Consider the following 25,795-nt stretch of genomic DNA (forward strand, 5'->3'; position numbering starts at 1 on the left):
CCTGCTAATCCCCCTGAGACTAGGGTCAATTAAGCATTGCCAATCAACCTAACCCGCACATCTTTGGACTGTGGGAGGAAACCGGAGCCCCCGGAGGCAGTCCACACAGATATGGGGAGAACGTGCAAACTCCACACAGACAGTGACCCGAGGCTGGAATTGAACCCGGGTCACTGGCGCTGTGAGGCAGCAGTGCTAATCACTGTGCTATTGCATGGAGTAAATCTTTCCTATGGATCACTTACATTTTCAAAAGATTAATGGTAAGCAAATGGTTTGCATGCAAATATATTTATAACACTATATAATGTAGTTTTTCGTTAGTTGACATGATCAGTAGCCCAAATCTACTGTCATTCTGAATCAGTCCATCCTTGGTATCCTTTCAGTAAGTTATACATCAGAAAAGGATTCATTTTGTAATGTTAATGCTCCAATAATAAAAGCTAGAGGCTTGAAAAGATAATGTTCAGGACAGAGCCTTGATCTCTAGGTTAAGAGAAGAACTTTAAAAATAAAAGAAAGCTGTTCAGGGAACAAGACTGCTGCTGAAATTCAAATTCACCTTCCACTACAGTATTCAAAACCAACAGATCTAGATGATCAAGAATAGCACTTCTTTCCAAATACATCATCTCCACTGGAGAAAGACTCATCTACTGGGACAGCTGCAGCAACACAAAAGAACAGAATTAGAACAAAGAGCAAAGAAAAGTACAGCACAGGAACAGGCCCTTCGACCCCCCCAAGCCTGCACCAATCATGATGCCTGCCTAAACTAAAACCGTATGCACTTACGGAGTCCGTATCCTTCCATTCCCATCTATTCATGTATTTGTCTAGTTGCTCCTTAAATGACGCTATCGTACCCACTCCCACCACCTCCCCAGGCAGTGCCTTCCAGACATTCACCAGCCTCTGTGTAAAAGACTTGCCTCGCACATCTCCTTTTCCCGACACACCTTAAACCTATGTCCCCTAGTACTTGACTTTTCTACCCTAGGAAAGAGCATCTGACTATCCACTCTGTCCATGCCACTCATAATCTTGTAGACCTCATCAGGTCACCTCTCAACCTCTGTTGTTCCAGTGAGAACAAACCGAGTTTATCCAACTTCTTCTCATAGCTAATACCCTCCAGACCAGGCAACATCCTGGTTCAATTCATCCACATGTTGATAGTTCACTGGAGTTTTTTTTTCAAGCTATGGCTATCACACATGCTCCACAAGGAAGGTCGACACTGAACATTTTGAAAGGGCAGTTTAACCAGCTGGTTTTTCTCCCGGTGGATCTCAGCCTTTCATTTCATTGGAATTATTCGCGCAATTAGGAGTCCTGGTCAAACCAAAGATCTACGAGGAAAAGAAAAGCTACAGAACTTCCTCTCCCATTCATCACTCTGAACACTGCCAATATGTTGGCCCAACACTTGGAATGTGTACGTGAAGTTACAAATTGTCGAACAACTTAGCCGGAAATGCAACTGTCAGTACAGGACAAATTTCAAATCTATAAATTCGGAGACTACTAAATTGGATGGGAATGGGGGAGCTTTCACCACATACTGATCTTGTGGAATTAGTCATCATTCAGATTTAAAGCTATAATTTATTCACGCTTGTTTTCTTTGATATCCATTCACTGGTAGGAATTGTGGCTGACAGAAATGGCTCAAACAACTTCATATTGAACCTGCACTGTCAAAGAAATAGGGATTCAATCATTTTGAAAAGCAGGGAGCTTCCTCACGCAATAAGTTTATACTTTGTCCGCTAGGGTTTTTTTTTTAAGTACCCCAAATCTTCTTTGAATCAAGTACTTACTGAAACAGATTACACAAACAATAATAAAAATATATTTGCTAGATTGGAAACAGCAACCTCAGTTTATATAAATCATCTGATTCTACTCTATCTGAAACATAATTTTATTCCCATGTCCAGTTTCAGTAAAAATGCTACTGTTAATCTGATCAGTACGGAGATATTCACATTAAAATACAATGTCTTCAAATGCCGTCACTGTATGGGGAGCCGGTTTAGCTCCGTTTACTGGATGGCTGGTTACTGATACAGGGTGATGCTAACAGCATGGGTTTAATTCCCGAACCGGGTCAGGTTGTTCACGAAGGCCCCGCCTTCTCAACCTTGCTCCTCACCTGAGGTGTGGTGATCCTCAGGTTAAATCAGCCCTTCGCACTATGGTCACCTGGGGCTGTGGCGACCTTACCTTAGTTACCACTGCACAGAAGTAACAATTGTTTCCATGTATTTATTTGCAATTTTCATATCTGCATCCTAAAACACATCAGGATCTGGTCCATTGGTAAATATTAAGTGTAATTGTCACGGATACTGGCAACTGAAGTGTTCTTTCCATTGCAGTCCAAGGATCTTGTCACAGCATTCACTCCACTTTGCAATTTTTCGTCCTTTACGTTGTCGTGCTGAGTATAATTTATTGAACTGATTTCCTCCTATGTTAGAGCGAACAGCCATCCTGCAAAAAAATGATTGTACCATCATTCCTTAGTCAGAAAAGTGTTAAATACAAATCCAAATTTACATTGCAACCTGACCCAAAATACAGCAAAGCCCTTAAACAGGTACGGTTATTTTCCCCTAATCTTCTGATTCTGATACTTCAGCTATCTGTTTTTTTTAAAACATAAATGCAGTGAAATAATATTAAACTCACCACAAGTGTTCGACTCCCCACTCAAGAAAGTTTCCCATCTCAAGCTATTGTGCTGTGTAGCAGCAGGGTGAAGGTTGGATCTCACCCCAAGAATCGAGATGGCCTTTACTCTTTATAAGTCTCACGTAAGCATCTTGTCAAATGCTTTTTTAGAATTCAGGTCTGAGCCACTGGATTGCTCATCTACCAGTACAGTTAACTCAAAAAATACTAATAGATCTGTGAAGTATGACAGAGGACTTCAAATTGTTACTGACTCCTGCTGCGAAGTCTGATCTAATTAAATCAATGATAAAATCACCCAAACTAGCCACTTGCTAAATGAAAAGCTCACTGCCGTTTACCAATTAATAGAAGCATACCAAGAACTGCTGATCGTGATATTACATTAAATTTCTGCTAAATAATTTTAAATGAGATGGTGATACTATCAAAAATAAACTGTATTGATTAAATTTATTGAACAATTCAACTTCCAATACAAGAGGGGTCAAAGCTTATCTGCAATGTTACAGTATGTGAAAGGCTAGCAGGAAATGCTATCATTTCGTACCCATTTAGTGCCAGGAAATAAACAACAGTATCAGTATAACGAAGATCCTGTTGTAAACATCTCACTCAAATTAGACATTTTCTTGCTGAGACAGTTTGGAAAAATTGGGAAACATTATAGGGAAACAAGCAAAGAATCATAGAATCCCTACAGTGCAGAAGGAGGCCATTCAGCCCATTGAGTCTGTACCGACCACAATCCCACCCAGGCCCTATTCCCGTAACCCCACATATTTACCCTGCTAATCCCCTGACACTAGGATCAATTTATCATGGCCATAGGAAAAACAGTGGAAGGACCTTTGAAAGAACAGCATCATAATGAGATCGAAACATGGTTATAAAAACATGATTCATATTTCATATCCCACCTGCAAGGAGATTATTAGAGGAATTTGTTTAAAAATGACTTTTATAGCTATTCTTTTCTAATCCATTCTGTCTAGAACATTTTGACAGTAACACAGCAGTATTGAAAATAAGTGAGAATCACTCTCATCTGACTCATTAACTCCACTCAAAAGTAATTTCAAACCTTTATGGGCAATAATTAGTATAACCAGAAAGGAGATATAACCATACAATTCAAAACCCGAACTTCTACACAATGTACACATGATTGCATTAAACCAGCTTTCGGAAATTTCTTTACTATGATAAAAATATAACATAGCAGACATTTCCAAAGTCACGGCACAGTCTGAATGTCTTAACCAATCAGTATTTTGTGGAAAACAAGCAAAGCACCGAAATATCAACCATAAACCACAACCAAAATCTAAATAAAGCAAAACCTCTCCCAAGCAAATCCACACGGTATTTAAAAATCTTAGATGTGCCCCCAGTTCCTGTCAACTTTTTCCATCATAGCAACTTTTTCCATCATATATTCCTACATCCGCTTCACAGCTCCAGGGACCTGGGTTCGATTCCCGGCTCGGGTCACTGTCTGTGTGGAGTTTGCACATTCTCCTCGTGTCTGCGTGGGTTTCCTCCGGATGCTCCGGTTTCTTCCCACAGTCCAAAGATGTGCAGGTTAGGTTGATTGGCCATGCTCCTGAGATGCGTAGGTTAGAGGGATTAGCGGGTAAAATATGTAGGGATATGGGGGTAGGGCCTGGGTGGGATTGTAGTCGATGCAGACTCGATGGGCCAAATGGCCTCTTCCTGCACTGTAGGGTTTCTATGATTTCTATTCTATCCACACTTACAATAGAAACTGTGCATGTAAACTTCATCAGGCTATAATTACTCCCTCCCCACTCGGGAAGGCAATGCAGTATTTTTAAGTAATTTAACTGATCGATGGTTTCTAATAGGCACAGAAGTAGGAGGAAATACTTGAACAGAAAGGAAAACTTAAACAACTTCTCGCCAAAGATTATGTCCCTCCTGATGTATCCAAGAACCACCTGCTACGAGGTCATCTGCTTCCAGTTACGTGTCTGGTTCTGTCCTCCGATGATAAATACATTTTTTCAGCCTCTAAAGATTGTTCCATCATTAAGTGGGACATTAGCTGTGGGAAAAAGCTTCACATGATTCACAGAGGGCACTAAGGCACTGGAGAGCGACATCTGGGGCACATCCTCTCCATGACAATCTCATCAATGGCAAGTACCTGGCTACAGGAGACCGAAACAAGCTAATCTCGATCTGGAATCCTGCCACGTGCCAACATCTTTACACATTCAAAGGACATAAAGATGGAGTATCGGGCCTGTCCTTTCGGAAAGGCACACATAAGTGGATGCTTAGGAGTACAGTCACGTTTAAAATAAAGGCTGTGTTAATGCAATGAAAATTTGTGTCTGTTTAACTTTCCACGCACTTTTCTAAGTTGAGGCAACAAATTAATGTCCACAACACAAAAGAAATCCACCCCTCACATTTCGAGAGGAAATAATGCTTCAAGTTGATAAATAGTTGTCACGCAGTGAGTTACAATTAAAAATTCAATTGGGCCATTTGTAGGCAAGCACCAGAAAGGGCAATAGGAGCTGTCTGTTTATCATAAAATCCAATTGATTCTCTACCATTCTTCAGGGAAAGGAATCTGCCACCCCGCCTGGCTATCATGTAATTCTAGCTCAATAATATGTTCAAGACTCGATGCTTTCCGGAGTTATCTAGCAATGATGTGGAGATGCCGGTGTTTTCCACTCCACCTGACGAAGGAGCAGCGCTCCAAAAGCTAATGGTATTTGCTACCAAATAAACCTGTTGGACTTTAACCTGGTGTTGTTAAAACTCTTACTGTTATCTAGTAAGCCATTAAGTTGTCAAGGCAACTAGAAATAAACAAGTGTCACCTTGAGAGTGTCATCTAATTTCTGAGCACAAAGAATTTTTCTTCGAGCTATTTCTAATAGTTACAGACCAGAAAAACTGAGGCTCCAGTGGAATTTGAACAGTGAACAGCCCCCTAAAATTACTTACTATTCTTTATAATACAACTTCAATCCTTTTCTTCCTGTAACAGATGGGAAATGGATATCACATTGATCTTACTATCAATTTACAACATTTTCCCCTCGGAGCTCACATCAAAGAATGATAGGGCTAAGATATGGGTAGTGCTGTTTAATTTATTAATTTGTAAGTAAAATGACTGATTTCAGGTTCTATTAATTAGCACAATGAACTGTTTTCTATTCAACCTTTATTAAACAGTTTACCACTCCTACAACTCCTCATCGACCTAAAGCTTTAGAAATGTTAAACCACACAAACCATGTTATTCTAAAATCACAAGGGTAAAAGAAATCAACTCTGCAAACTGAATGGAAATCGACAAAGGAGCAAAAAGGTAAAACCATTTTCATTTATCAAATGCAATCTTCCTAAAGTAGATTAAAAGAAGTCACACTGAAAGCAGCTTACAAAGATTTACCTAACAGATTTTGTTTAGGAAGTGACGAGAGGTTACAGTAAGAAAACTAGGTCAATTTGGCTTTAGGTTCCCATTTCCTTCCTTCAATTATGTTGTATAAATAACAGTCACTAATGGTCCAGAACTTGAATATTGCTGGAGAGAGCTTTTCACCTTATACACATCAGGACAAACGCAAGAATGCCAAACTTCAATGATCAAAACAATTTATACTACAGGAGAAAAGGGTGCTGATCGGAGTCAACTTGCTGCCATGGAGAAATCAACAGGGAACTGAAGACTCCCCGAGCTCCTTAAAAAGGCGCAAGGCTCGAACATATTCCTTTTGTTCTCAGAGAACGGGTCCTTGTGTATGAATGTATGTCACTTCCGGTAAGTGTAAATGAGCCATGTTATGAGCGTGACTAATTATCTCAAATTAATTAAGTTTAGTTATTAGCACACTCAGGATTGTTCAGCAAGTGCTGCCCAACCAGGGAATCGCATCTAATGGTAGATGTTTTCTTTAGGGCTTTGCAAGCTTGGGCCGGTTGTGTGCAGTCTGTACTCTGCCTGTTATAAACAAACATAAGAACATGCTGATTGTTCCAGCGACTGGCTGATCGAATCATACGACCTACATGTCTCTCTTTTCATAAATGTTTAAGTAAAACTCGGAATTGTTTAGTGAATTGTTTATATTTGAGCGGTTTAGGTATCTACCCCATCATGATTCATGTCTACAATTTCCCCTGCAAAATAAATTCCTTGAGTCGTTGTATTTTCCTTTGTCAAAGGCTCAGGATTGTTCAACCTAGTTGTGCAAGGAGTCCTTCTTCTACCACATGTTGAGCAAGTTTGATTCTTGGGAAAATTCCAACTGTGAATGTCAGTCAATGATAGGATCAAAACCTCATCCTAGGTCAGGGAAGAAGGAAAGAAGGGGCATCTCACTTTCTGTGAAGTTGTCTGGTCTGGCGACCACGCTGCATTGGTCAATTCTCAGGAATGATGAGGTAACTGAATGGAGTGGTGGTAAAAGTATCTGTGCTGTTTTCAGCAAGCCCCCCTGAAAGGTTGGTGCAATTCTTAAGTGGTACAAAAGTTCTCTTCGGATCGGGATTGATGAGAGAGTTGAATTGTCATAAATCATTTAGTCAATGTTCCCATAAGCAATGCTGCTTTACTCATCTTTTAAAATGAACTTAAAAAGGGTGCAGGTGATTTAGAGCTTAGCATTTGACTTTCCATCAAATTTCCTTTCTTATCTTGTGCGAGGGGCCTGTACAATCTCCCTAAAGGCTGCAGAAAACATGCAGGTTTGAGGCATACATTATTGCAGCAGTGATGGGGTGGAAGTCCTTCCAAGCATGGTGGGATACACACGCACCCACGTGAGTGCTTGCCCGCATGCCCATGCACACACACACACTCGCCAATATCCCTTTAGCCCCAAGAGCTATATCTAATTTCTTCTTGAAATCAGACAATGTTTTGGCCTCAACTACATTCTGTGGGAGTGAATTCCACACATTCACCACCCTTTGGGCGAAAAAATTTCTCTTCACCTCAGTTCTAAAAGGTTTACCCCTTATCCTCAAACTATGACCCCTAGTTCTGGACTCCCCCATCATTGGGAACATTCTTTCTGAATCTACCCTGTCTAACCCTGTTAGAATTTTATAAGTTTCTATGAGATCCCCTCTCACTCTTCTAAACTCTAATGAATATAATCCTAACCGATTTAGTCTCTCCTCATACGACAGACCTGCCATCCCAGGAATCAGCCTGGTAAACCTTTGTTGCATTCCCTCTATAGCAAGGACATCCTTCCTCAGATAAGGACACCAAAACTGCACATAATACTCCAGGTGTGGCCTCACCAATGTCCCTATTCATATACTCAAAACCTCTCACAATGAAGGCCAACATACTATTTGCCTTCTTTACTGCCTGCTGTACCTGTGCGCTTACTTTCAGCGACTGATGTATGAGGAATCCAAGGTCTTGTTGAGTATTCACTCTCTCAATTTACATCCATTCAAGTAATAATCTGTCTTCCTATTATTGCTACCAAAGTGGAAAACCTCACATTTATCCAGATTATACTGCATCTGCCATACAGATGCCCATGCACTCAGCCTGTCCAAATCACGCTGAAGCAGCTCTGCATCCTCCTCACAGCTCACCCTCCCACCCAACTTTGTATTAAATGCAAATTTGGAGATAATACATTCAGTCCCCTTTTCCAAATCATTAATATATAATGTGAACAGTTGGGGTCCCAGCACAGACCCCTACAGAACCCCACTAGTCACTGACTGCCAATCAGAAAACGACCCATTTGATGCCAACTTTTCATTTTCTATCTGCCAATCAACTTTCTATCCATCTCAAGGCATTACTGGCAATCCCATGTGTTTTAACTTGACATAGTAGTCTGTTAGTGAGACCTTGTCAAAAGCCTCCTGAAAGTCTAAATAAACCACATCCACTGGTTCTCCTCAATCAACTCTGCTAGTTACATTCTCAAAAATTCCAATAGATTCATCAAGCATGATTTCCCTTTTGTAAATCTATGCTGACTTTGTCTGATTATACCACTGCCTTCCAAATGCTGAGTTATGAAATCCTTGATAATAGACTTTAGCAACTTTCCCAGTATCAATGTTAGGCGCACCGGTCTTTAGTTCCCTGTTTTCTCTCTATCTCCCTTTTTGAATAGCGGGCTTACATTAGCTACCCTCCAATCTGTAGGAACTACTCCAGAGTCCAAAGAATTTTGGAAAATAACCACTAATGGATCTAATATTTCCAGGGCCACATCCTTAAGTACTCTGGGATGATGATTATCAGGACCTGGAGTTTTATCCACCTTCAATCCAATCAACTTCCCCAAAACCATTTCTCTACTAATGCGGATTTCTTTCAGCTCCTCACTAAAACATGTTTCTCTCAGCACTTCTGGCACAGTATTCATGTCTTTCTTTGTGAAGACTGAAGCAAAGTACAAATTTAATTCCTCAGCCATTTCTTTATTCCCCGTTATGAATTCTCCTGTTTCTGACTGTAAGGGGCCTACATTCGTTTTTGTCAATCTTTTTCTCTTTACATATCTATAGAAACCTTTACAGTCAGTTTTTATGTTCCCCGCTAGCTTACTTTTAGACTCCATTTTTCCCTTCTTAATCAATCCCTTGGTCCTCCTTTGCTGAATTTTAAACTGCTCCCAATCCTCAGGCCTATTGCTTTTTCTTGCCAATTTGTAGGCATCTTCCTTGAATCTGATACTATCTCTAATTTCCCTTGTAAGCCATGGTTTGGCAACAATTCCCTTACCACTCTTGTGCCAAACAGGAACAAACAACTTCTGGAGTTCACCTTTTCGTTCTGTAAATGCCTGTCATTCCTTTCAGTAATGTTTCCCAGTCCGTCATGGCCAATTCATGCCTCATACCATCACAGTTAGCTTTATTGAGATTCAGGACCCTGGTCCCAGAATCAACTACATCATTATCCACCTTGACAAGGAATTCTACCATATTGTGGTCATTTGTCCCCAAGGATTCGCTCAAACTAGACTGCCTACTAATCCTTTCTCATTGCACAACACCCAGTCCAATATGGCCTGATCCCTTGTTGGTTCCTCAAAATACATATTTATGAAGAACTCATCAGCTTTTCTCAGAGTCAGGCAGGAGTTGCACCTGGATCTTATGGTCCATAGGCAGACGTGTTATCCATTGCGTCACTGTCCTACTTTTTCTCAAGCAGCAAGCTTCTGAGGTCAGTCTCTCCATTTACACATCATCATTTCTTACCTTCGAAAATCAGGATTAATATTGTTCAACTCCACTTACCCGTACGTTGTTATTGCTGCTAGCACAGGATGATAAGCCAAGAGGAAGCTGAGTGCTACGCTCCAGACTCGCGACCATCTGTCGGGATTCAGCCAGCAGACGTTGCAGTTTAGTTGTTGGTGAACAGCTATCGCGATAAGTCTGTAGAGAATTTGACAAGCCTCATTAATTTGCAGTAACGCAAAGGCACATCATCTAGTAGCGCTTGTTTGCAAATGATATTGGGCATAACAAATGCAAATTAATTTGCAATAATTGCTCACTAACCAGTATTCCACTTTGGAAGCGGCATGGGCGGTTGGGCAGCACGGTGGCACAGTGCTTAGCACTGCTACCTCACAGCGCCAGGGACCCAGATTCAATTCCAAACTTGGGTCACTGTCTGTGTGGAATTTGCACATTCTCCCTGGGTTTCCTCCGGGTGCTCCGGTTTCCTCCCACAGTCCAAAGCTGAGAGAGTTAGGTAGATTGGTCATGTTAAATGGCCCCTTAATGTCAGGAGGGTTAGCAGGGTAAATATGTGGGGTTACAGGAATAGGGCCGGGGTGAAGACTCGATGGGCCGAGTGGCCTCCTTCCGCACTGTCGGATTCTATAAGCCAATGAGGGTGTTGGTACTTCGGAGGAGTGCAGTCAGAGCCAAGCTTCTGGCACCACAAGGGGCTTGGCTGTACCGGGAGGGAAGCAGGGGGTGCGGAGGAAGAAGAAAGGCAGAGCAATAGTGATGGGGGATTCTTTAGCCAGGGGAGCAGACAGCCATTTCCGTGGACAAAGACATGACGCCAGGATGGTGTGTTACCTCCCTGGTGCCAGGGTCAGGGATGTCACTGAACAGCTGTAGGGCATCCCGAAAGGGGAGGGTGATGAGTTAGAGGTCATGGTACATGTTAGTACCAACAACATAGGTAGAAAAAGTGATGAGGTCCTGCAGAGTGAATGTAAGGAGTTAGGTAGGAGGTTTGAAAGCAGGACCTCAAGGGTAGTAATCTGACATGTGCTTCCTTTTTGGCAAGGCCAATTTTGATGGCGTTAGACAGGAACTTTCCCAGATAAAGGAACGTGTGACAAGTGGGAGGCTTTCAAAAGCAAGATAACGAGAGTTCAGGGCTAGCATGTTCCCATGTGCTAGTGAGAGTAGGAATAGGAGGATAGCGCAGATGAATGCCTGGCTGAGGAACTAGTGCAGGGGACAGGGATTCAGATTTTTGGAGCACTGGAAACTCTTCTGAGGCAGTGGTGACCTATACAAGAGGGACAGGTTGGAGAGAGACCAATATACAGACGGGAAGATTTGCTAAAGCCTCTTGGGAGGGTTTCAACTGGTCTGGCAAGGAGGTGGGACCCTAAAGTAGTAAAACTAAGGGGGACGTTGAGGATAATACCGAATTTAAAGAGAGCAAGTTAAATAGACAAGGCAGGCATGAGCATTGCAGGGAACGAGGGAAGACTGATGAATACTTAGAGGATATTCCTGAGAGATTGTCCAGTGAGTCTACATTAAGTTTAAGTTTTAAGTTTATTTATTAGTGTCACAAGTAGACTTACATTAACACTGCAACGAAGTTACTGTGAAAATCTCCTAGTCGCCACACTCCGGCAACACCGAGGGAGAATTTAGCACAGCCAATGCATTTAACCAGCACATCTTTCAGACTGAGGGGGGAAACTGGAGCACCTGGAGGAAACCCATGCAGACACGGGGAGAATGTGCAGAGTCTGCACAGACAGCCACCCAAGCCAGGAATCGAACCAGAGTCCCTGGCACTGTGAGGCAGCAGCGCTAACCACTGTGCCACCTATATGGGTGGAACTGAGAAATAAGAAGGGGATGATCACTCTGATGGGATTGTACTATAGGCCCCCCAAAAGTCAGCAGGAAGTTGAACAGCAAATATGTAGAGAGATTGCAGAGAGCTGCAAGAATAATAGGGCTATAATCGTGGGGGGATTTTAACTTTCCAAACATAGACTGGGGCTGCTATAGTGTTAAGGGCTTGGATGGGGAGGAATTTGTGTGTGTTCAGGAAAAATTTCTCAATCAATATGTAGATGGCCCTTCCTCTTGGGAAATAAGGCAGGGCAAATGACTGAAGCATTAGCGGGGGAGCACTTTGGGACTAGTGACTATAATTCTTTTAGTTTTAAAATAGTTATGGAAAAGAATAGGTCTGGCCCACAAGTTAAGGTTCCAAATTGGGGCAAGGCCAATTTTGATGGCATTAGACAGGAACTTTCCCAGATAAAGGAACGTGTTACAAGTGGGAGGCTTTCAAAAACAAGATAGCAAGAGTTCAGGGCCAGCATGTTCCCGTTACTGTGAAGGGCAAGGCTGCCAGGAGTAGGGAACACTGGATGACTCGAGGTACTGAGGCTCTGCTCCGTAAAAAGGAAGCACATGTCAGGTATAGGCAACTGGGGTGAGGTGAATCCCTTCAGGAGTATAGGGGGTGTAGGAGTACAGTTAAAAGGGAAATCAGGACAGCAAAAAGGGGACATGAGATGGCTTTGGCACAGAAGGTAAAGGAGACTCCAAAGAGATTCCATGAATATATTAAGGGCAAAAGAGTAACAAGGGAGAGAATAGGGTCCCTTCAAAATTAACAAGGTCATGTGTGTGTGGAGCCACTGGAGATGGGTGAGATCCTAAACGAATATTTCTTGTCAGTATTTACATTGAAGAAATACATAGAAGCTAGGGAACTCGGGGAAGTAAATATTGATGTCTTGAAAAGCATCCACATTACAAAAGAGGGGATGCTGGAGGTCTTAAAACGCATAAAGGTAGATAAATCCCCAGGACCTGATCAAGTGTATCCCAGGACATTGTGGGAAGCTAGGGAAGAATTTGTGGGGCCCCAGAGTGGAGATTTTGTTTGAATCATCGACAGCCACAGGCAAGGTGCCGGAAGACTGGAAGGAGGCAAATGTTGTGCCGTTATTTAAGAAAGGCGCCAGGGGACTACAGACCAGTGAACCTAACATCAAAGGTGGGTAAGTTGTTGGAGGGGATTCTGAGAGACAGGATCTACATGCATTTGGAAAGGCAAGAACTGATTAGGGATAGTCAGCACGGTTTTGTGCATGGGAAATCGTGTCTTACAAATTTGATAGTTTTTTTGAAGGGGTGACCAAGAAAATACATGAGGACAGAGCGGTAGACGTTGTCTACATGGATTTAGCAAGGCCTTCGACAAGGTACTGCATTGTACACTGGTCAGTAAGGTTAGATCAAATGGGACCCAGGGAGAACGAGCCAATTGGATACAAAATTGGCTTGCTGATAGGAGACAGAGGGTAGTGGTAGAGGGTTATTTTTCAGACTGGAAGCCTGTGACCAGCAGTGTGACACAGGGATCAGCGCTGAGTCCACTGTTGTTTATCAGTTATATAAATGATTTGGAGGAGGATATAGGAGGCATGGATAGTAAGTTTGCGGATGACACCAAAATTGGTGGTGCAGTGGACAGTGAAGGTTATCTAAGGCTACAATGGGATCTTGATCAACTGGGCCAGTGGACCGAGGAATGGCAGATGGAGTTTAATTCAGATAAATGCGAGGTGTTGCATTTTGGTAAGACAAACCAGGGAAGGACTTACACAGTTAATGGTAGGGCCCCGGGGAGTGTTGTCGAACTGAGTGACTTAGGGGTGCAGGCACACAGTTCCTTGAAATGGCATCACAGGTAGACAGGATGGTGAAGGCAGCATTTGGCACACTTGCCTTCATCAGTTAGAGCAGTGAGTACAGGAATTGGAGGTTGTGTTACAGCTGTACAAGATATTGGTGAGGCCATATTTGGCGTACAGTGTACAATTCTGGTTGTCCTGCTATAGGAAGGATGTTATTAAACTGGAAAGGGTGCAAAAAAGATTTACAAGGATGTTATCGGGACTGGAAGATTTGAATAATAAGGTGAGGCTGGATAGGCAAGGAGCTTTTTCCCTAGAGCGTAGGAGGATGAGGGGTGACCTTATAGAAGTTTAAAAGATGATGGGCATAGATAAGGTGAATAGCCAAGGTCTTTCCCCCAGGGTAGGGGAGTCTAAAACTAGAGGGCATAGGTTTAAGGTGAGAGGGGAAAGATTTAAAAGGGACTTGAGGGGCACTTTTTCCACACAGAGGGTGGTGTGTATATGGAATGAGCTGCCAGAGGAGGTGGTAGAGGCGGGTAGAATTGCAGCATTTAAAAGACATTTGGACAGGTACATGGATGGGGAAGGTTTAGCGGGATATGGGCCAAATGCAGGCAAATGGGACTAGTTCAGCTTAGAGAACCTGCAGCACGATGAGATGGGCCAAAGGGCCTGTTTCCGTGCTGTATATCTCTATGGCTCTATTCAACACTGTTTGCTCCAACGAAATAAGAATGCACAACACGCAAGGATAAACAGCTTGCTAGCTTGGCAGGTCGAGCAGGCTTCTGAAATTCAAGGATTCCAAGAGAATCTCAGCCACTATAATTAATCACTTAAAGTTTTGATTAAACAAAAATAATTAGTTGGGGCCTCCCCCTCCCCTCCCCCGCATTTACCAAAGTTTGAAAAGTGCCTGCAGAAGCCAGTTTTCAGCAGTTACTCTATTAGCATGTTTATATGTAGGTCAAACTTAACAGGGTGCAAGGCCTTTTCAAATGCACAAAGTGGATATTCACTGCCTATATATTCTGGCAAACTGTCTACACTTGTAACATTCCATCTGTTCTGGCCACAGCTTCTGCCCGACTTGCATGAACATTTCCAGCATTTTCCAGTTCAATTAGCAAATTTTTTTGCTTATTAACTGATCCTTGTTGGTTGGATTCATTGTTGTAAAATAATGAAGAATTCCGTAAGCACTGTTTTGCGAATTCCCATATAGACTTTTTCAGATTGCCTTTGGATTTGCTCTAACCAACGGTGTACTTTTAATAATGATTTACTAGCACAGCAAAGGATACCGGTGTGGGCAAAATTCTGGTTCTGATTATAAGTGTTTCCTCCTCTTGTGATCCATCTTTAACTTACGCTGTTAGCAGACACTCTTTCGCTGTCCTCATTAGTGCTTAGCCTCACTGGTGAAACAGAGCCATTGATGGAAAGGTCACCGTGAAGGCTGCTCTTTCCCCTTGACCTCTCTCTGACTGGTGAGGAATTCATGGATCGTATTGGTGACTCCAGGCTAAAGGTGTTCAATTCCAGCCTTTCCTCACTGTTGATGGGATAGGAAGAACGATATGAAAATGAAGTTAGTGTTTCAAAGCCATTGCTGAGTTTTATTTCCCATACACCGACTCAGAAATCATAAAAAGGAGAAATAAGGCAGCGTGAGAACCAGCTAGAAAAGTTTGTAACAGCAAAGTAGTACTTGGTCAGGTCCCCCAGCTAACTGCTAAAACAAAAACTAGCTTCTGTTTTCTGTCCCCAATTTCCTCTTATTATCTGTGAAAAATTATAGAGTTCAACTCCATACAGGAACCTGCTACTCGAATACCTCACGCTCTTTGTTGTGTAAACTTATAAAATTCTAACAGGATTAGACAGGGCAGATTCAGAAATAATGTTCCCGATGTCCAGGACTAGGGGTCATAGCTTGAGGATAAGGGGTAAACCTTTTAGAACTGAGGTGAGGAGAAATTTCTTCACCCAGAGGGTGGTGAAAGTGTGGAATTCACTACCAACTAATGTTGTTGAGGCCAAAATGCTGTCTGATTTGAAAAAGAAATTAGATATAGCTCTTGGAGCTTAATGGATAATGGGACATGGGGGGAAGGGGGGAAATCAGGATATTGAATTTGATGATCAGCCATGATCAAAATGAATGGTGGAGCAGGCTCGAAGGGCCGAATGGCCTCCTCCTGCTTCTATGTTTCAATGAGCTTAGGCACCATCAAACACAGAGTGAATGACTTACAAACCCAACATTTTCCTCACCCAATGCTTCCCAAATATATTTGGCAGCAAAAGACATGTGCTTTAGGCTCTACAGTGCAGCTTGGGCTCACAACTTTCTAAAACAGTGCTACGAGAGAGCTTAGCTTGATATTTTTTAAAAATGAGCAGTCAAAAATTTCTACAACATAACGGTTTCCCACCCAAACAACATACAGGGAATGAAGCAGTGCAAATACAGAAACTTCCTTATTAAAAGTGTTAAGTATTGAACAGAACCCAAACACATCTAAAACTTTTGGTCTGAAAATTCCTGTCCCTACCGCACTTCAGAATCCTACTGGGGGTTTACCCCAAGATTTAAAATTAAACTCATCCCACATTTCTCTGCGACTGATAGCTGCCCGTTTGATTCTTAATACTTAAAAAAAAAAATGCTGACATTCCCGCACCTCTTTTTTCCTACGCTGGTAGGACTGTCCAACCCACGTGAGGATCCTGAACCATCATTTAGGTACAGCCACCACAAGTCCTTTACATCCACAGCTGGCTGATAAATCTTCATCCAATCTTGTTCCGAGTTTGGCGCCTCCTGTTCGGTTTCGCTCTTTGTATGCGGTCGAATCATTTCTTCGCTAATTCGACAATCGCTTAGTTCACTACTGTATTTGTCCTCTACTTTATTACTCTCTGAAGCCTTTGTGGCTTCTCTGGATGAAATGATCGAAGTTGTACTTGCTTTTGAACAAAGACTGTAATGATTGTCCACTGAAAGGGTGGTTAAGTTGCCTTTGCAAGAACTGGTGTTGGTAGGACTGTGATGATCCATGTTTGAATAAGCTATATTATTATATGGTTCCATGGATTCTGTGGTATTGATATCAGAGGATCCTTCAAATTTCCACCTCTGCTTCCTTGACATATGCTGTAAATTGTCATCTCTTGCCTGAGGTGAGATGCAATTGCTTGCAGTTGTATATTTGGAGTTTGGCTTTGTTATAACATATTTCGTAGGTTTTTTATTAGAATCATTAATGTTAGTCTGTAGGGTATAGCTTTTGAATGCCAAATTTCCACTCGAAGTCTGATCAAAGTCAGTGGGAAAGAAACTTTGAGCATTTACACATTCAGACGAGGTATAATTCCTGAGCGTGCTGCCCACTTCTGTGGCCATTAGATAGCCCTGCTCTTTGGTATTATTTGAAATGAATTCATCACTGAAGTTCTGCATTGGCTTGATTGTGTCTTCTTTGTGTCTATTAGTCAAGCAAGTTTTGCTGCTCTCCTTCTTCCATTTTCTAGCGAGCACATCATTTTTGTGTTCTTCTATCCCATTCTGTCCATCCCTGCTCTGTGTCATAGAGTTGGACTCGGAGAGAAGTCTACTTGAACTTGAAGAAGAAAGGAAAAAAAACAGTACTTCAAACAGAATCAAAGGCAAGACCTTATGATTAACTTTTCATAGCCGATTATTGAATTTTTCAAATATTAATATTGCACAACTCTTCAAAGGGCTCAATAAAAAAATTAAAAGTCAATTGGAGCTGGAAGATGAATGAGAACATCTGTATTTGTGATTATGCTATCAATTCAGGGGACAAGTGATCAGCTTTGTATTCGCTTCAGGAACATTGCACACTGGAACGTACAAATTGGAATTGTCGAAGCAGGACATAAACACAGATTTGGCAATGTCTTGATCAAGTTTACAATTTGCTCCAATATTCAGTGTCTACTACATGTTAACATTAAACCAGTTGCTGTCCAGAGATCACTGCTGGAAAGTACAAGTGTGGATAGCAATTGCGGGCAGAATTGCTCTTAGCATTAGCCTACAAAGGAAGGTTGAGCAGTTTGAGCCTATACCCACTGGAGTTTAGAAGAATGAGGTGATCTTATGCAAGATCTTGAGTGAACTTGATGGGGTGGATACCCAGGAGATGCTTCCTTTTGTGGGGGAGACTAAATCTAGGGGATATAGTTTAAGAATGAGAGAGATGAGAATATTTTTTCTCTCAGAGGGCCCTTAGTCTGTGGAATTCTCTTCCCTAAAAAGCAGTGGAAGCAGACTCTTTAAATTCATTCAAGACTGAGTCAGATACATTTTTTATATACAAGGGAGCCAATGATTATGGAGGGGCTGACGGGAAGGTGGAGTTGAGACCACAACCAGATCAGCCATGATAATATTGAATGGTGGAGCAGGCTCGAAAGACCAAAGGACCTAATCCTGCTCCTAAATCCTGTGTTCCTATGAACAGAGACAGATGAAAAAGGGAAGGGTGTTGTTAATGTAGCACACCATAGCAAATAGAAGCAAGAGTAGGCCAGTAAGCCCCATGAGCCTGTTCCATCACTCTATTATCTCAACTCCATTTATACTTTTCCTCCACGTTCCTCTAACCTTACCCAACTAAAGTCTATTGATCATGGTCTTGAAAATTTCAACTAACTCAGCATTAATCACAGCCTTTTAGAGGCAGACTTTCAGGTTTCCGCTACCATTTTGTATGAGAAAATACTTCCAAACTTTACTCCGAAATGGTGTAGCTCTAATTTTAAGGTTTATGTCCCTTTATTCTGAATTTTCAAATCAGATTGAATAATTTGTGTACTCTGCCCCTTGTAACATTTTAAACACAGTGATCAGATCACCTTTCAACATTTTGAACATGGAGCCACACATCGGAGCAGACAGGAAATCTTCCAATTCCCTTGTAGCCAGTCCACCCAGGTTGTGATGTCCAGTAGGTCAATTATAATGCTATACCCACTGGAGTTTAGAAGAATGAGGTGATCTTACTGAAATAAGCAAGATCTGGAGTGGACTTGGTGGGGTGGATACCCAGGGGATGATAGTATCACAGCTAAAAGGTGGTAAACTCTCAGAATCTGGTCAATACCACTATGTGAATGACACACCAAACAGACCATTGGGGAAGCACCGTCATCTGTACACCGGAACACTGTGACGAAGTGGCAGGATGTAGGTTTGTCATCTAAGACACCCATAATATGAGCTTCTTCCTCAGGCAGAGAGGAAGCCACATGCTTTCCCCAGAATGGGAGGGAAATATTTGTCATACTAGTCTAATTTTACAAACCTCCCAGCAGTTTACAATGGAACAGTGTTTTCATAAGCCTAATATCAGGTTTCGTCACCTAAAGTGGCTGCTCCACTGAGATATGATAGTTAAACATCTGAGAATAAATAATTAATAATCCATTGATTACATAATTCCTGCTTGTGGAGTTTCAGGTTACATTTATACGTCATTGAGTAAAGAAATGCATCGTCTGATATGGCATGCAATTGCAATTCCTGCTTTGTGCTAGTTTCAAATGTGGCACAATTATGATGTGCTGATTTACAACACGGCACCAAATAACACTGGAAAGTGGCGTGTTTAAGGAGAGCAACTTTTAAACAGTTTGATCACATCTCCCAACATACCTAATTTCAAGAATTTTCTCCTCCTGCTTTTGGATCAATTCCTGAGAACTTTCAAGATTCAGATGCAGAAGCTGCAAATCATGTTGTTGCTTTTCATTTACCTGATCACAAGACGCAGAAAAAACATGAAGTAAAGATTAGATAGACATAAGCATTTTATTTTCCAAACAATTTATCAGTGAAAACTAGGAAGTCAGTACATGTCAATGAATTGTGAAAACAATGGCTAATTTTATCTTAATTAAGTTTATTCTGTGAAATTATGAATTTATACAATGAACCATACTTTCGATATACTATGCCAACAATTTATGACTACAGGGCGGCACGGTAGCACAGTGGTTAGCACTGCAGCTTCACAGCTCCGGGGACCTGGGTTCGATTCCCGGCTTGGGTCACTGTCTGTGTTGGAGTTTGCACATTCTCTCCGTGTCTGCGTGGGTTTCCTCCGGGTGCTCCGGTTTCCTCCCACTCTCCAAAGATGTGCGGGTTAGGTTGATTGGCCTTGCTAAAATTGCCCCTTAGTGTCCTGTGATGCGTAGGTTAGAGGGATTAGCGGGTAAATATGTAGGGATATTGGGGTAGGGCCTGGGTGGGATTGTGCAGACTCGATGGGCCGAATGGCCTCCTTCTGCACTGTAGGGTTTCTATGATTCTATGGTAACAAAGTACAATTGCAAAATCATGTTTTAAATTGTAGTTAATCTGTAAATTGGTAACTGAGAAATTAGTAACTGCAGAATCTCTATCTGCTCAACACAGAGTGAATCTTCTTCCCCCAAAGAGAGACACTCTTAACCAAAGCTACAAAATCTTAGATCTTAGGTCGGTAGAGCCGAAGTTTGGGGATCTTAAATTGTACACGTACGTACTGTTGGACTTCAAACAGTCAAAACTACACAACAAAGCATCGGAAAGCTTCTTGTTACTTGTTCAGATTGTACAACCTACCTGCTAATGCACTGATTTGCATGGCTTTGCCCAGATCCAAGTTGAAAGAATCCCAGCTCCCAGTAACTGGTCAACTCCTCCAGGTTGAACTAGTGAGCTGGCCTGGTTGGTCAATCCATTAACAGCATCATGGAATACTGTAGAACTGCCTGCCCACCCAGTCACCTACTATCTCAGAACCCGCTTAATGCCGTAGAGATCTAGCTCACCTTTCTCCCTTCCCTCACAAAAGAATGGTTGACAAGTAATAAACACAGGTTTAAGCCATCATTTACAGATATCAGGATCTCCTCATCAGCAACACATCTTAAAAACGTGCATTGCTATCATTCTCCTGATCAGAGCATCAAAACACACCATACCCAATAGAACCATTAATTTGATGCACAGAGCTTCAACAAGTGGTTGTTTAACTGATGACATCAGAATCATGGTACACCCAAATTGACAACTGACATTTGGGCAACGTCTACTAGCAGCAGTGTCATAGTGTTTTCTTTCACCTAAAATAAGGAAATCTGCCTTCAGTAAAACGTACGGACTCAGACAGGGCAACTTGCCGTTACAGACATCCAAGTTGAGTGCCAAGTAATAAACTCATTCACCATAAACAATTTAAACCCAGGTCCATATGGGAGGGTCTTTCGACAAAAAGGCAGCTATTATCATTTTTCCTTCTCACCACAAATCCACTGGACTGTGGTGAGGAGAGAAAACTGTTAACATCACAGATACGCCAGAGGGACCTCTTTCAGTTCCAGGGTATGGACGTTCCAAACCATGGGGCAAAGAAAGCTCATGGGGCAAAGCTTAAACTACATTGGAACTTCATGGTCACCTAGCCTCACATTCCACACATTAGCCCATTGTTCAAAGTGATGGGTAGAGTGCATGAGAATTTCACACAAGCGAGTCAAAAATACAACAGGCAGCAAATTGTTTCAATGGCAGGTTTGGCGGCAGACATTAACTAATTCTTTGCTCAGCATTTTGGTGCTGCAAACTGATGGCCTGCTAATCCGAGCACCGTGCAGTGATATACTCCTGTATCTGGTGCTTGCACTAGTGAAATATCTCCCCAATCAATGAGAGGAAATAAAAAAAAGAATAAGAATGAAAGACAGAGAAGGAAATAGTTAGATTTAGAGTCAAACAAAAAATCGAAACAAATAGCGAAATATGAGAGCAGGAGAAAGTGAATTAAGAAGCAGAGAAAATAGGCGAAATGGAAAAGAAGAAAATTCTAAAAAAACAAGTAAAAGAAGTGGGGCATTATAACCCCAACTGTGTTTGGAAAATGTTGTTATTGGTCCTTGAGAGGTTAGTGAGTAATTGGGAGCGTAGGTGTGCAAAACGCACAAACATTCTTGATGCATTATCTCTCAAGCTGGCCGTCCCATCCAGTGTGGTCAGGAGCAGTGGACTGCCAGTGGGTACACCACTACAGAGTGTTCATGAGAACACAGCAACTGCTGGAACAAAGATCAAGGTCGATCTACTTTGCCTTCTACCATCCTGGTAGTGCCCTGAAACAATGATAACAGACTTGTTGACCAATCACAGCAATTAATCTCTTATCAGTTAGTCTAATAGACCTGGAACTAACATGAGAACCACCCGGTAGTGGAAATCTTTGGAAATTATCAGTCTAAAGTCATAATTTTTCTCCCAAACATGCTCCATTTAACATCGTCTCTCGAATTACCCACATGTACAGTGTCCGAAAAGGAGACTTCCTGAAGGAAAGTTATCTAATTTGTATTTGAATGAGTGACCCACTTGAGGAGCCAAATTGCTTTGCGTCCTGAAAATTACTGCTGTCTGACCTTAAAACTGGCAAAGGCTGCCTAGGCAGAAACAAAATGAAAAAGCCCCTAAAGCACACTTTGCTACCTGCTGGAGTGAGCTTCCAAAGCTTCACAGCCTTTACGGGCCTCCCCAAGATTGAGTACCACGTGAAAATCATTAATCTTAACAGCACAGTGGTTAGCACTGCTGCCTCACAGCGCCAGGGACCTGGGTTCAATTCCCGGCATGGATCACTGTCTGTGCGGAGTCTGCACATTCTCCCCGTGTCTGTGTGGGTTTCCTCCAGGTGCTCCAGTTTCCTCCCACAATCCGAAAGACATGCTGGTTAGGTGCACTGGCCGTGCTAAATTCTCCCTCAGTGCAAGCGCCTGAGTGTTAATTCTAATGAAATTACACGCTAACAATTTCTGGCCCCAATATTATTTGTTAAAAATGTGATTGGCAACACAGATAACCCACTCTAAAATGTATTCAAATCACACTCAAATTGGCTGCACCAAAAAGTAGTACAAAAAAAAAAGAACTGGGCCTAAAAGTGGAAAATATTGCCTCGTTCCAAAGCTCTCTCCACCCCATAGCCAGTCCCATAACTACTTCTCGGGCACACACTCAAGTCTGCAGCATTGCACATCGGTACATCACTCAGATGTTTCTGTACTAAAGGTTTTGCAGGATCTAACTAGAACAATTTCTTTATAATGCAGGGCAGCATGCACTTATTCATCCTGTGTGATATTCACGCAGAGTTCTGAGCAATATACACAATATAACAGGCTGTTTCCATTTTCTTTCAAAATTTTGGCTACTAGTACTTAAGAATTCACAGGGATCAGGTTCCACAGGGATCAATGCTGGGACCGTGGCTGTTTACAATATACATTAATGATTTGGAGGAAGGAAGCAAATGTACTGCGGCCAAATGTGCAGCGGACACCAAAATAGGAGGAAAGGCGAGTTGCCAGAGGGATACAAACAATTTACAAAGAGATATTGATAGGTTAAGTAAGTGGGAGAGAGTTGGCAAATGGAGTATAATGTGGAAAAATGTGTAGTTGTTCATTTTGGAAAAGAGAACAAAAGAACAAAGTATTATTTAAATGAAGAAAAACTGCAAAAAGCTGCAACAAAAAAGGGGCTTGGGGGAACTTGTGCACCAAACACAGAAAGCTAGCACACAGATGCAGGAAGGCTAATGGAATGTTGACCCTTATTTCAAGGTGGTTGGAGTATAAGAGTAGGGAAGTCTTGCTGCAACTGTACAAGGTACTGGTGAGACCACATCTGGAATACTGTGAGCAGTTTTGGTCCCCTTATTCAGGATATTGTTTCATCCGAGGCAGTTCAGAGAAGGTTCAATTGGACAATCCTGGTATGGAGAGATTGTCTTATGAGGAAAGGTTAAACGGGTTGGGACTCTATTCATTGGAATTTAGAAGAATGAGAGGTGATCTCATTGAAACATACAGGAATCTTAAGGGAATTGATAGGGTAAATGCTGTGAGAGTCTAGGACCAGGGGGCATAGTCTCAGGTTAAAGGGGTATCAAGTTAAGACTGAAATGAAGAAGAATTTCTTCTGACAGGGTTGAGAGACTTTGGAACTCCTCATCACAGCGAGCTGTGGGGGCAGAGACCTTACGTGTATTTAAGGCAGAGATAGACAGATATTTGATCAGTAAGGGAATCGCGGATTAACCGTATCTAGGAGGGAGGAGTGCTGACCTTAGAGAGGGTCCAGAGGAGGTTCACGAGAATGATCCCGGGAATGAAAAACTTGATGTACGAGGGCATCTGAGGACTCTGGGTCTGTACTCCATGGAGTTTAGAAGGATGAGGGGGGATCTCATCGAAACTTACAGAATAACGAAAGGCCTGGATAGAGTGGACATGGAGAAGCTGTTTCATTAGACTAAGATCCAAGGGCACAGCCTCAGAGTAAAGGGATGACCCTTTAGAACCAAGATGAGGAGGAATTTCTTCAGCCAGAGGGTGGAGAATCTGGAATTTATTGCTACAGAAGGCTGTGGAGACGAGGTCATTGAGGGTATTTAAGACAGATATAGATGGGTTCTCGATTGGTTAAGGGATCAAAGATTATGGGGAAATGGCAAGAGAATGGGGTTCAGAAACTTATCAGCCATGATTGAATGGCAGAGCAGAGTCAATGGGCCGAATGGCCTAATTCTGCTCCTATATCTGATGGTCTTTATGGTTATGGAGAAAGGGCAAGAAAGTGGACATAAGGAATGTCGTCGGATCAGCCATGGTCCTATTGAATGGCAGGGCAGGTTCAAGGAGCCAAACGGCCTACTCCTGTTCCTATATCTGAATCTGCACACTTTATTACTGCAAGTACAATCCTCAGCTTAAGGATCAATTGTAGGGTAGAAGAAAAAGAATAGCCTTTCATGGTCTTATACTCAGGGGTTTCTTTTCCTAAAGAAGACATTAAAGACACCTCAGAGTTCAATTCTTTTGGGAACTGATGCCACATAACCGCACTTGTGCGCAAACGAGGTGGCAGAGCTTCAGCTGGAAGATTCTGCAATGCCTCTGGAAGCTTAGACTTGCATTTGTCTGAATTACGATAAACATAGCATATCTGATAAAGATCTGAAAATATTTCACACATACAATTCATTATTTAAAAGGTAATCCTTTTCCTAATTTGCTCTGTGCGGCAAAATGTATTTCCGCATTCAAATGAACCACGAAGAATGAATCGGTACCACAAAGGCTTTACTTAAACAGAGAGAGGGAGAAACCAGGAAGTTACACACCGGTCAGATTAACATCAGTCAAAATTATGCTGGGAGTTATAAGGACATGTTATATTGAGGAGGTCGATCTAATGGAAATACCCAAAAAGGAAAACTTTCCTTTGGTGGGGACACAATCTTAAAAGTATCGAATCGGCCACTTAAGAGTGAAATTGTAAAACAATGTTTTACAATTTCTTCCCCCAAAAAACTGTGGATCCTGGGTTAATAGAAATTTACAAGGCAGATTGGTTACAATATCAAGGGATATGGGTCAAAGGCCACTGTAAATGGATTTGAGATACAAATTAGCCATGACCTAATTGAAGATTTGAATGGGCTCGAGGGGCTGAATGGCCTACTCTTCTTGTGATGTTATCATTTATCGGTGATTCATTTGGGAGCATCCAGGTTTATTTGGTTCAACTTTCACTCGCTAAACGCGATGATTAATTTACTTAAATATTAAATCAAATTACTGGATATTCCAATGACCTTGGGAATCATTTATTCCCATATACGCAGTGACCAAATATAACTTTCTTCTCGTGTCAATCTGATTCCTTCAAAGCAATTTTGGCCTTCAATATTTAATTAATGATTACATCAACAAATTCCAAATGGTCTGACCTGCCGAAGGCCATGCAGCTCGGTGTCTGCTCGATCCTGCTTTGATCTTGCCAGTTCCAGTATCTGATCTTTCCTCTTCTCCCGTTCAACTGAAGTGAAATCACAAGAGACTGAATTTTGTCTTTAACCCAAACCCGCTATTTTGTATATAGCAAACGCAGGACTCATGGCTGCGAAAATCACAAATTTGTTTGGATTTTACATAAATAATAGGTCGCAGTGCTCCTACAACTGGACAGAGAAACAATACAGGGAAGTAAACCAAAAACACACATACTTAAATACGCCTAAATACTTCAGAGGACATACATGCTGGAGTATCTGAAGCAGCCTTTAACAAAA

At 41.9% G+C, this 25,795-nt stretch overlaps 1 protein-coding gene across 4 annotated transcripts in view; it reads right to left on the reverse strand.

Moving 5' to 3' along the window:
- Positions 1–1,791: 1,791 nt before the first annotated feature.
- Positions 1,792–25,795, reverse strand: part of ccdc62 (coiled-coil domain containing 62) — a 51,680-nt gene continuing 27,676 nt past the window's right edge. For all 4 annotated transcript variants that reach the window (XM_078227050.1, XM_078227049.1, XM_078227048.1 and 1 more), the window contains 6 exons: positions 25,454–25,542; positions 19,306–19,406; positions 16,304–17,242; positions 14,988–15,171; positions 9,985–10,125; positions 1,792–2,502 (listed from right to left, as the gene is read on the reverse strand). In XM_078227050.1, coding sequence (XP_078083176.1) covers positions 2,485–2,502; positions 9,985–10,125; positions 14,988–15,171; positions 16,304–17,242; positions 19,306–19,406; positions 25,454–25,542 — 1,472 coding nt within the window. In that variant the 3' untranslated portion in view covers positions 1,792–2,484. The remainder of the gene's footprint in view (positions 2,503–9,984; positions 10,126–14,987; positions 15,172–16,303; positions 17,243–19,305; positions 19,407–25,453; positions 25,543–25,795) is intronic.

Source organism: Mustelus asterias, chromosome 13, assembly GCF_964213995.1.
Source record: "Mustelus asterias chromosome 13, sMusAst1.hap1.1, whole genome shotgun sequence".
Classification (NCBI taxonomy): domain Eukaryota; kingdom Metazoa; phylum Chordata; class Chondrichthyes; order Carcharhiniformes; family Triakidae; genus Mustelus; species Mustelus asterias.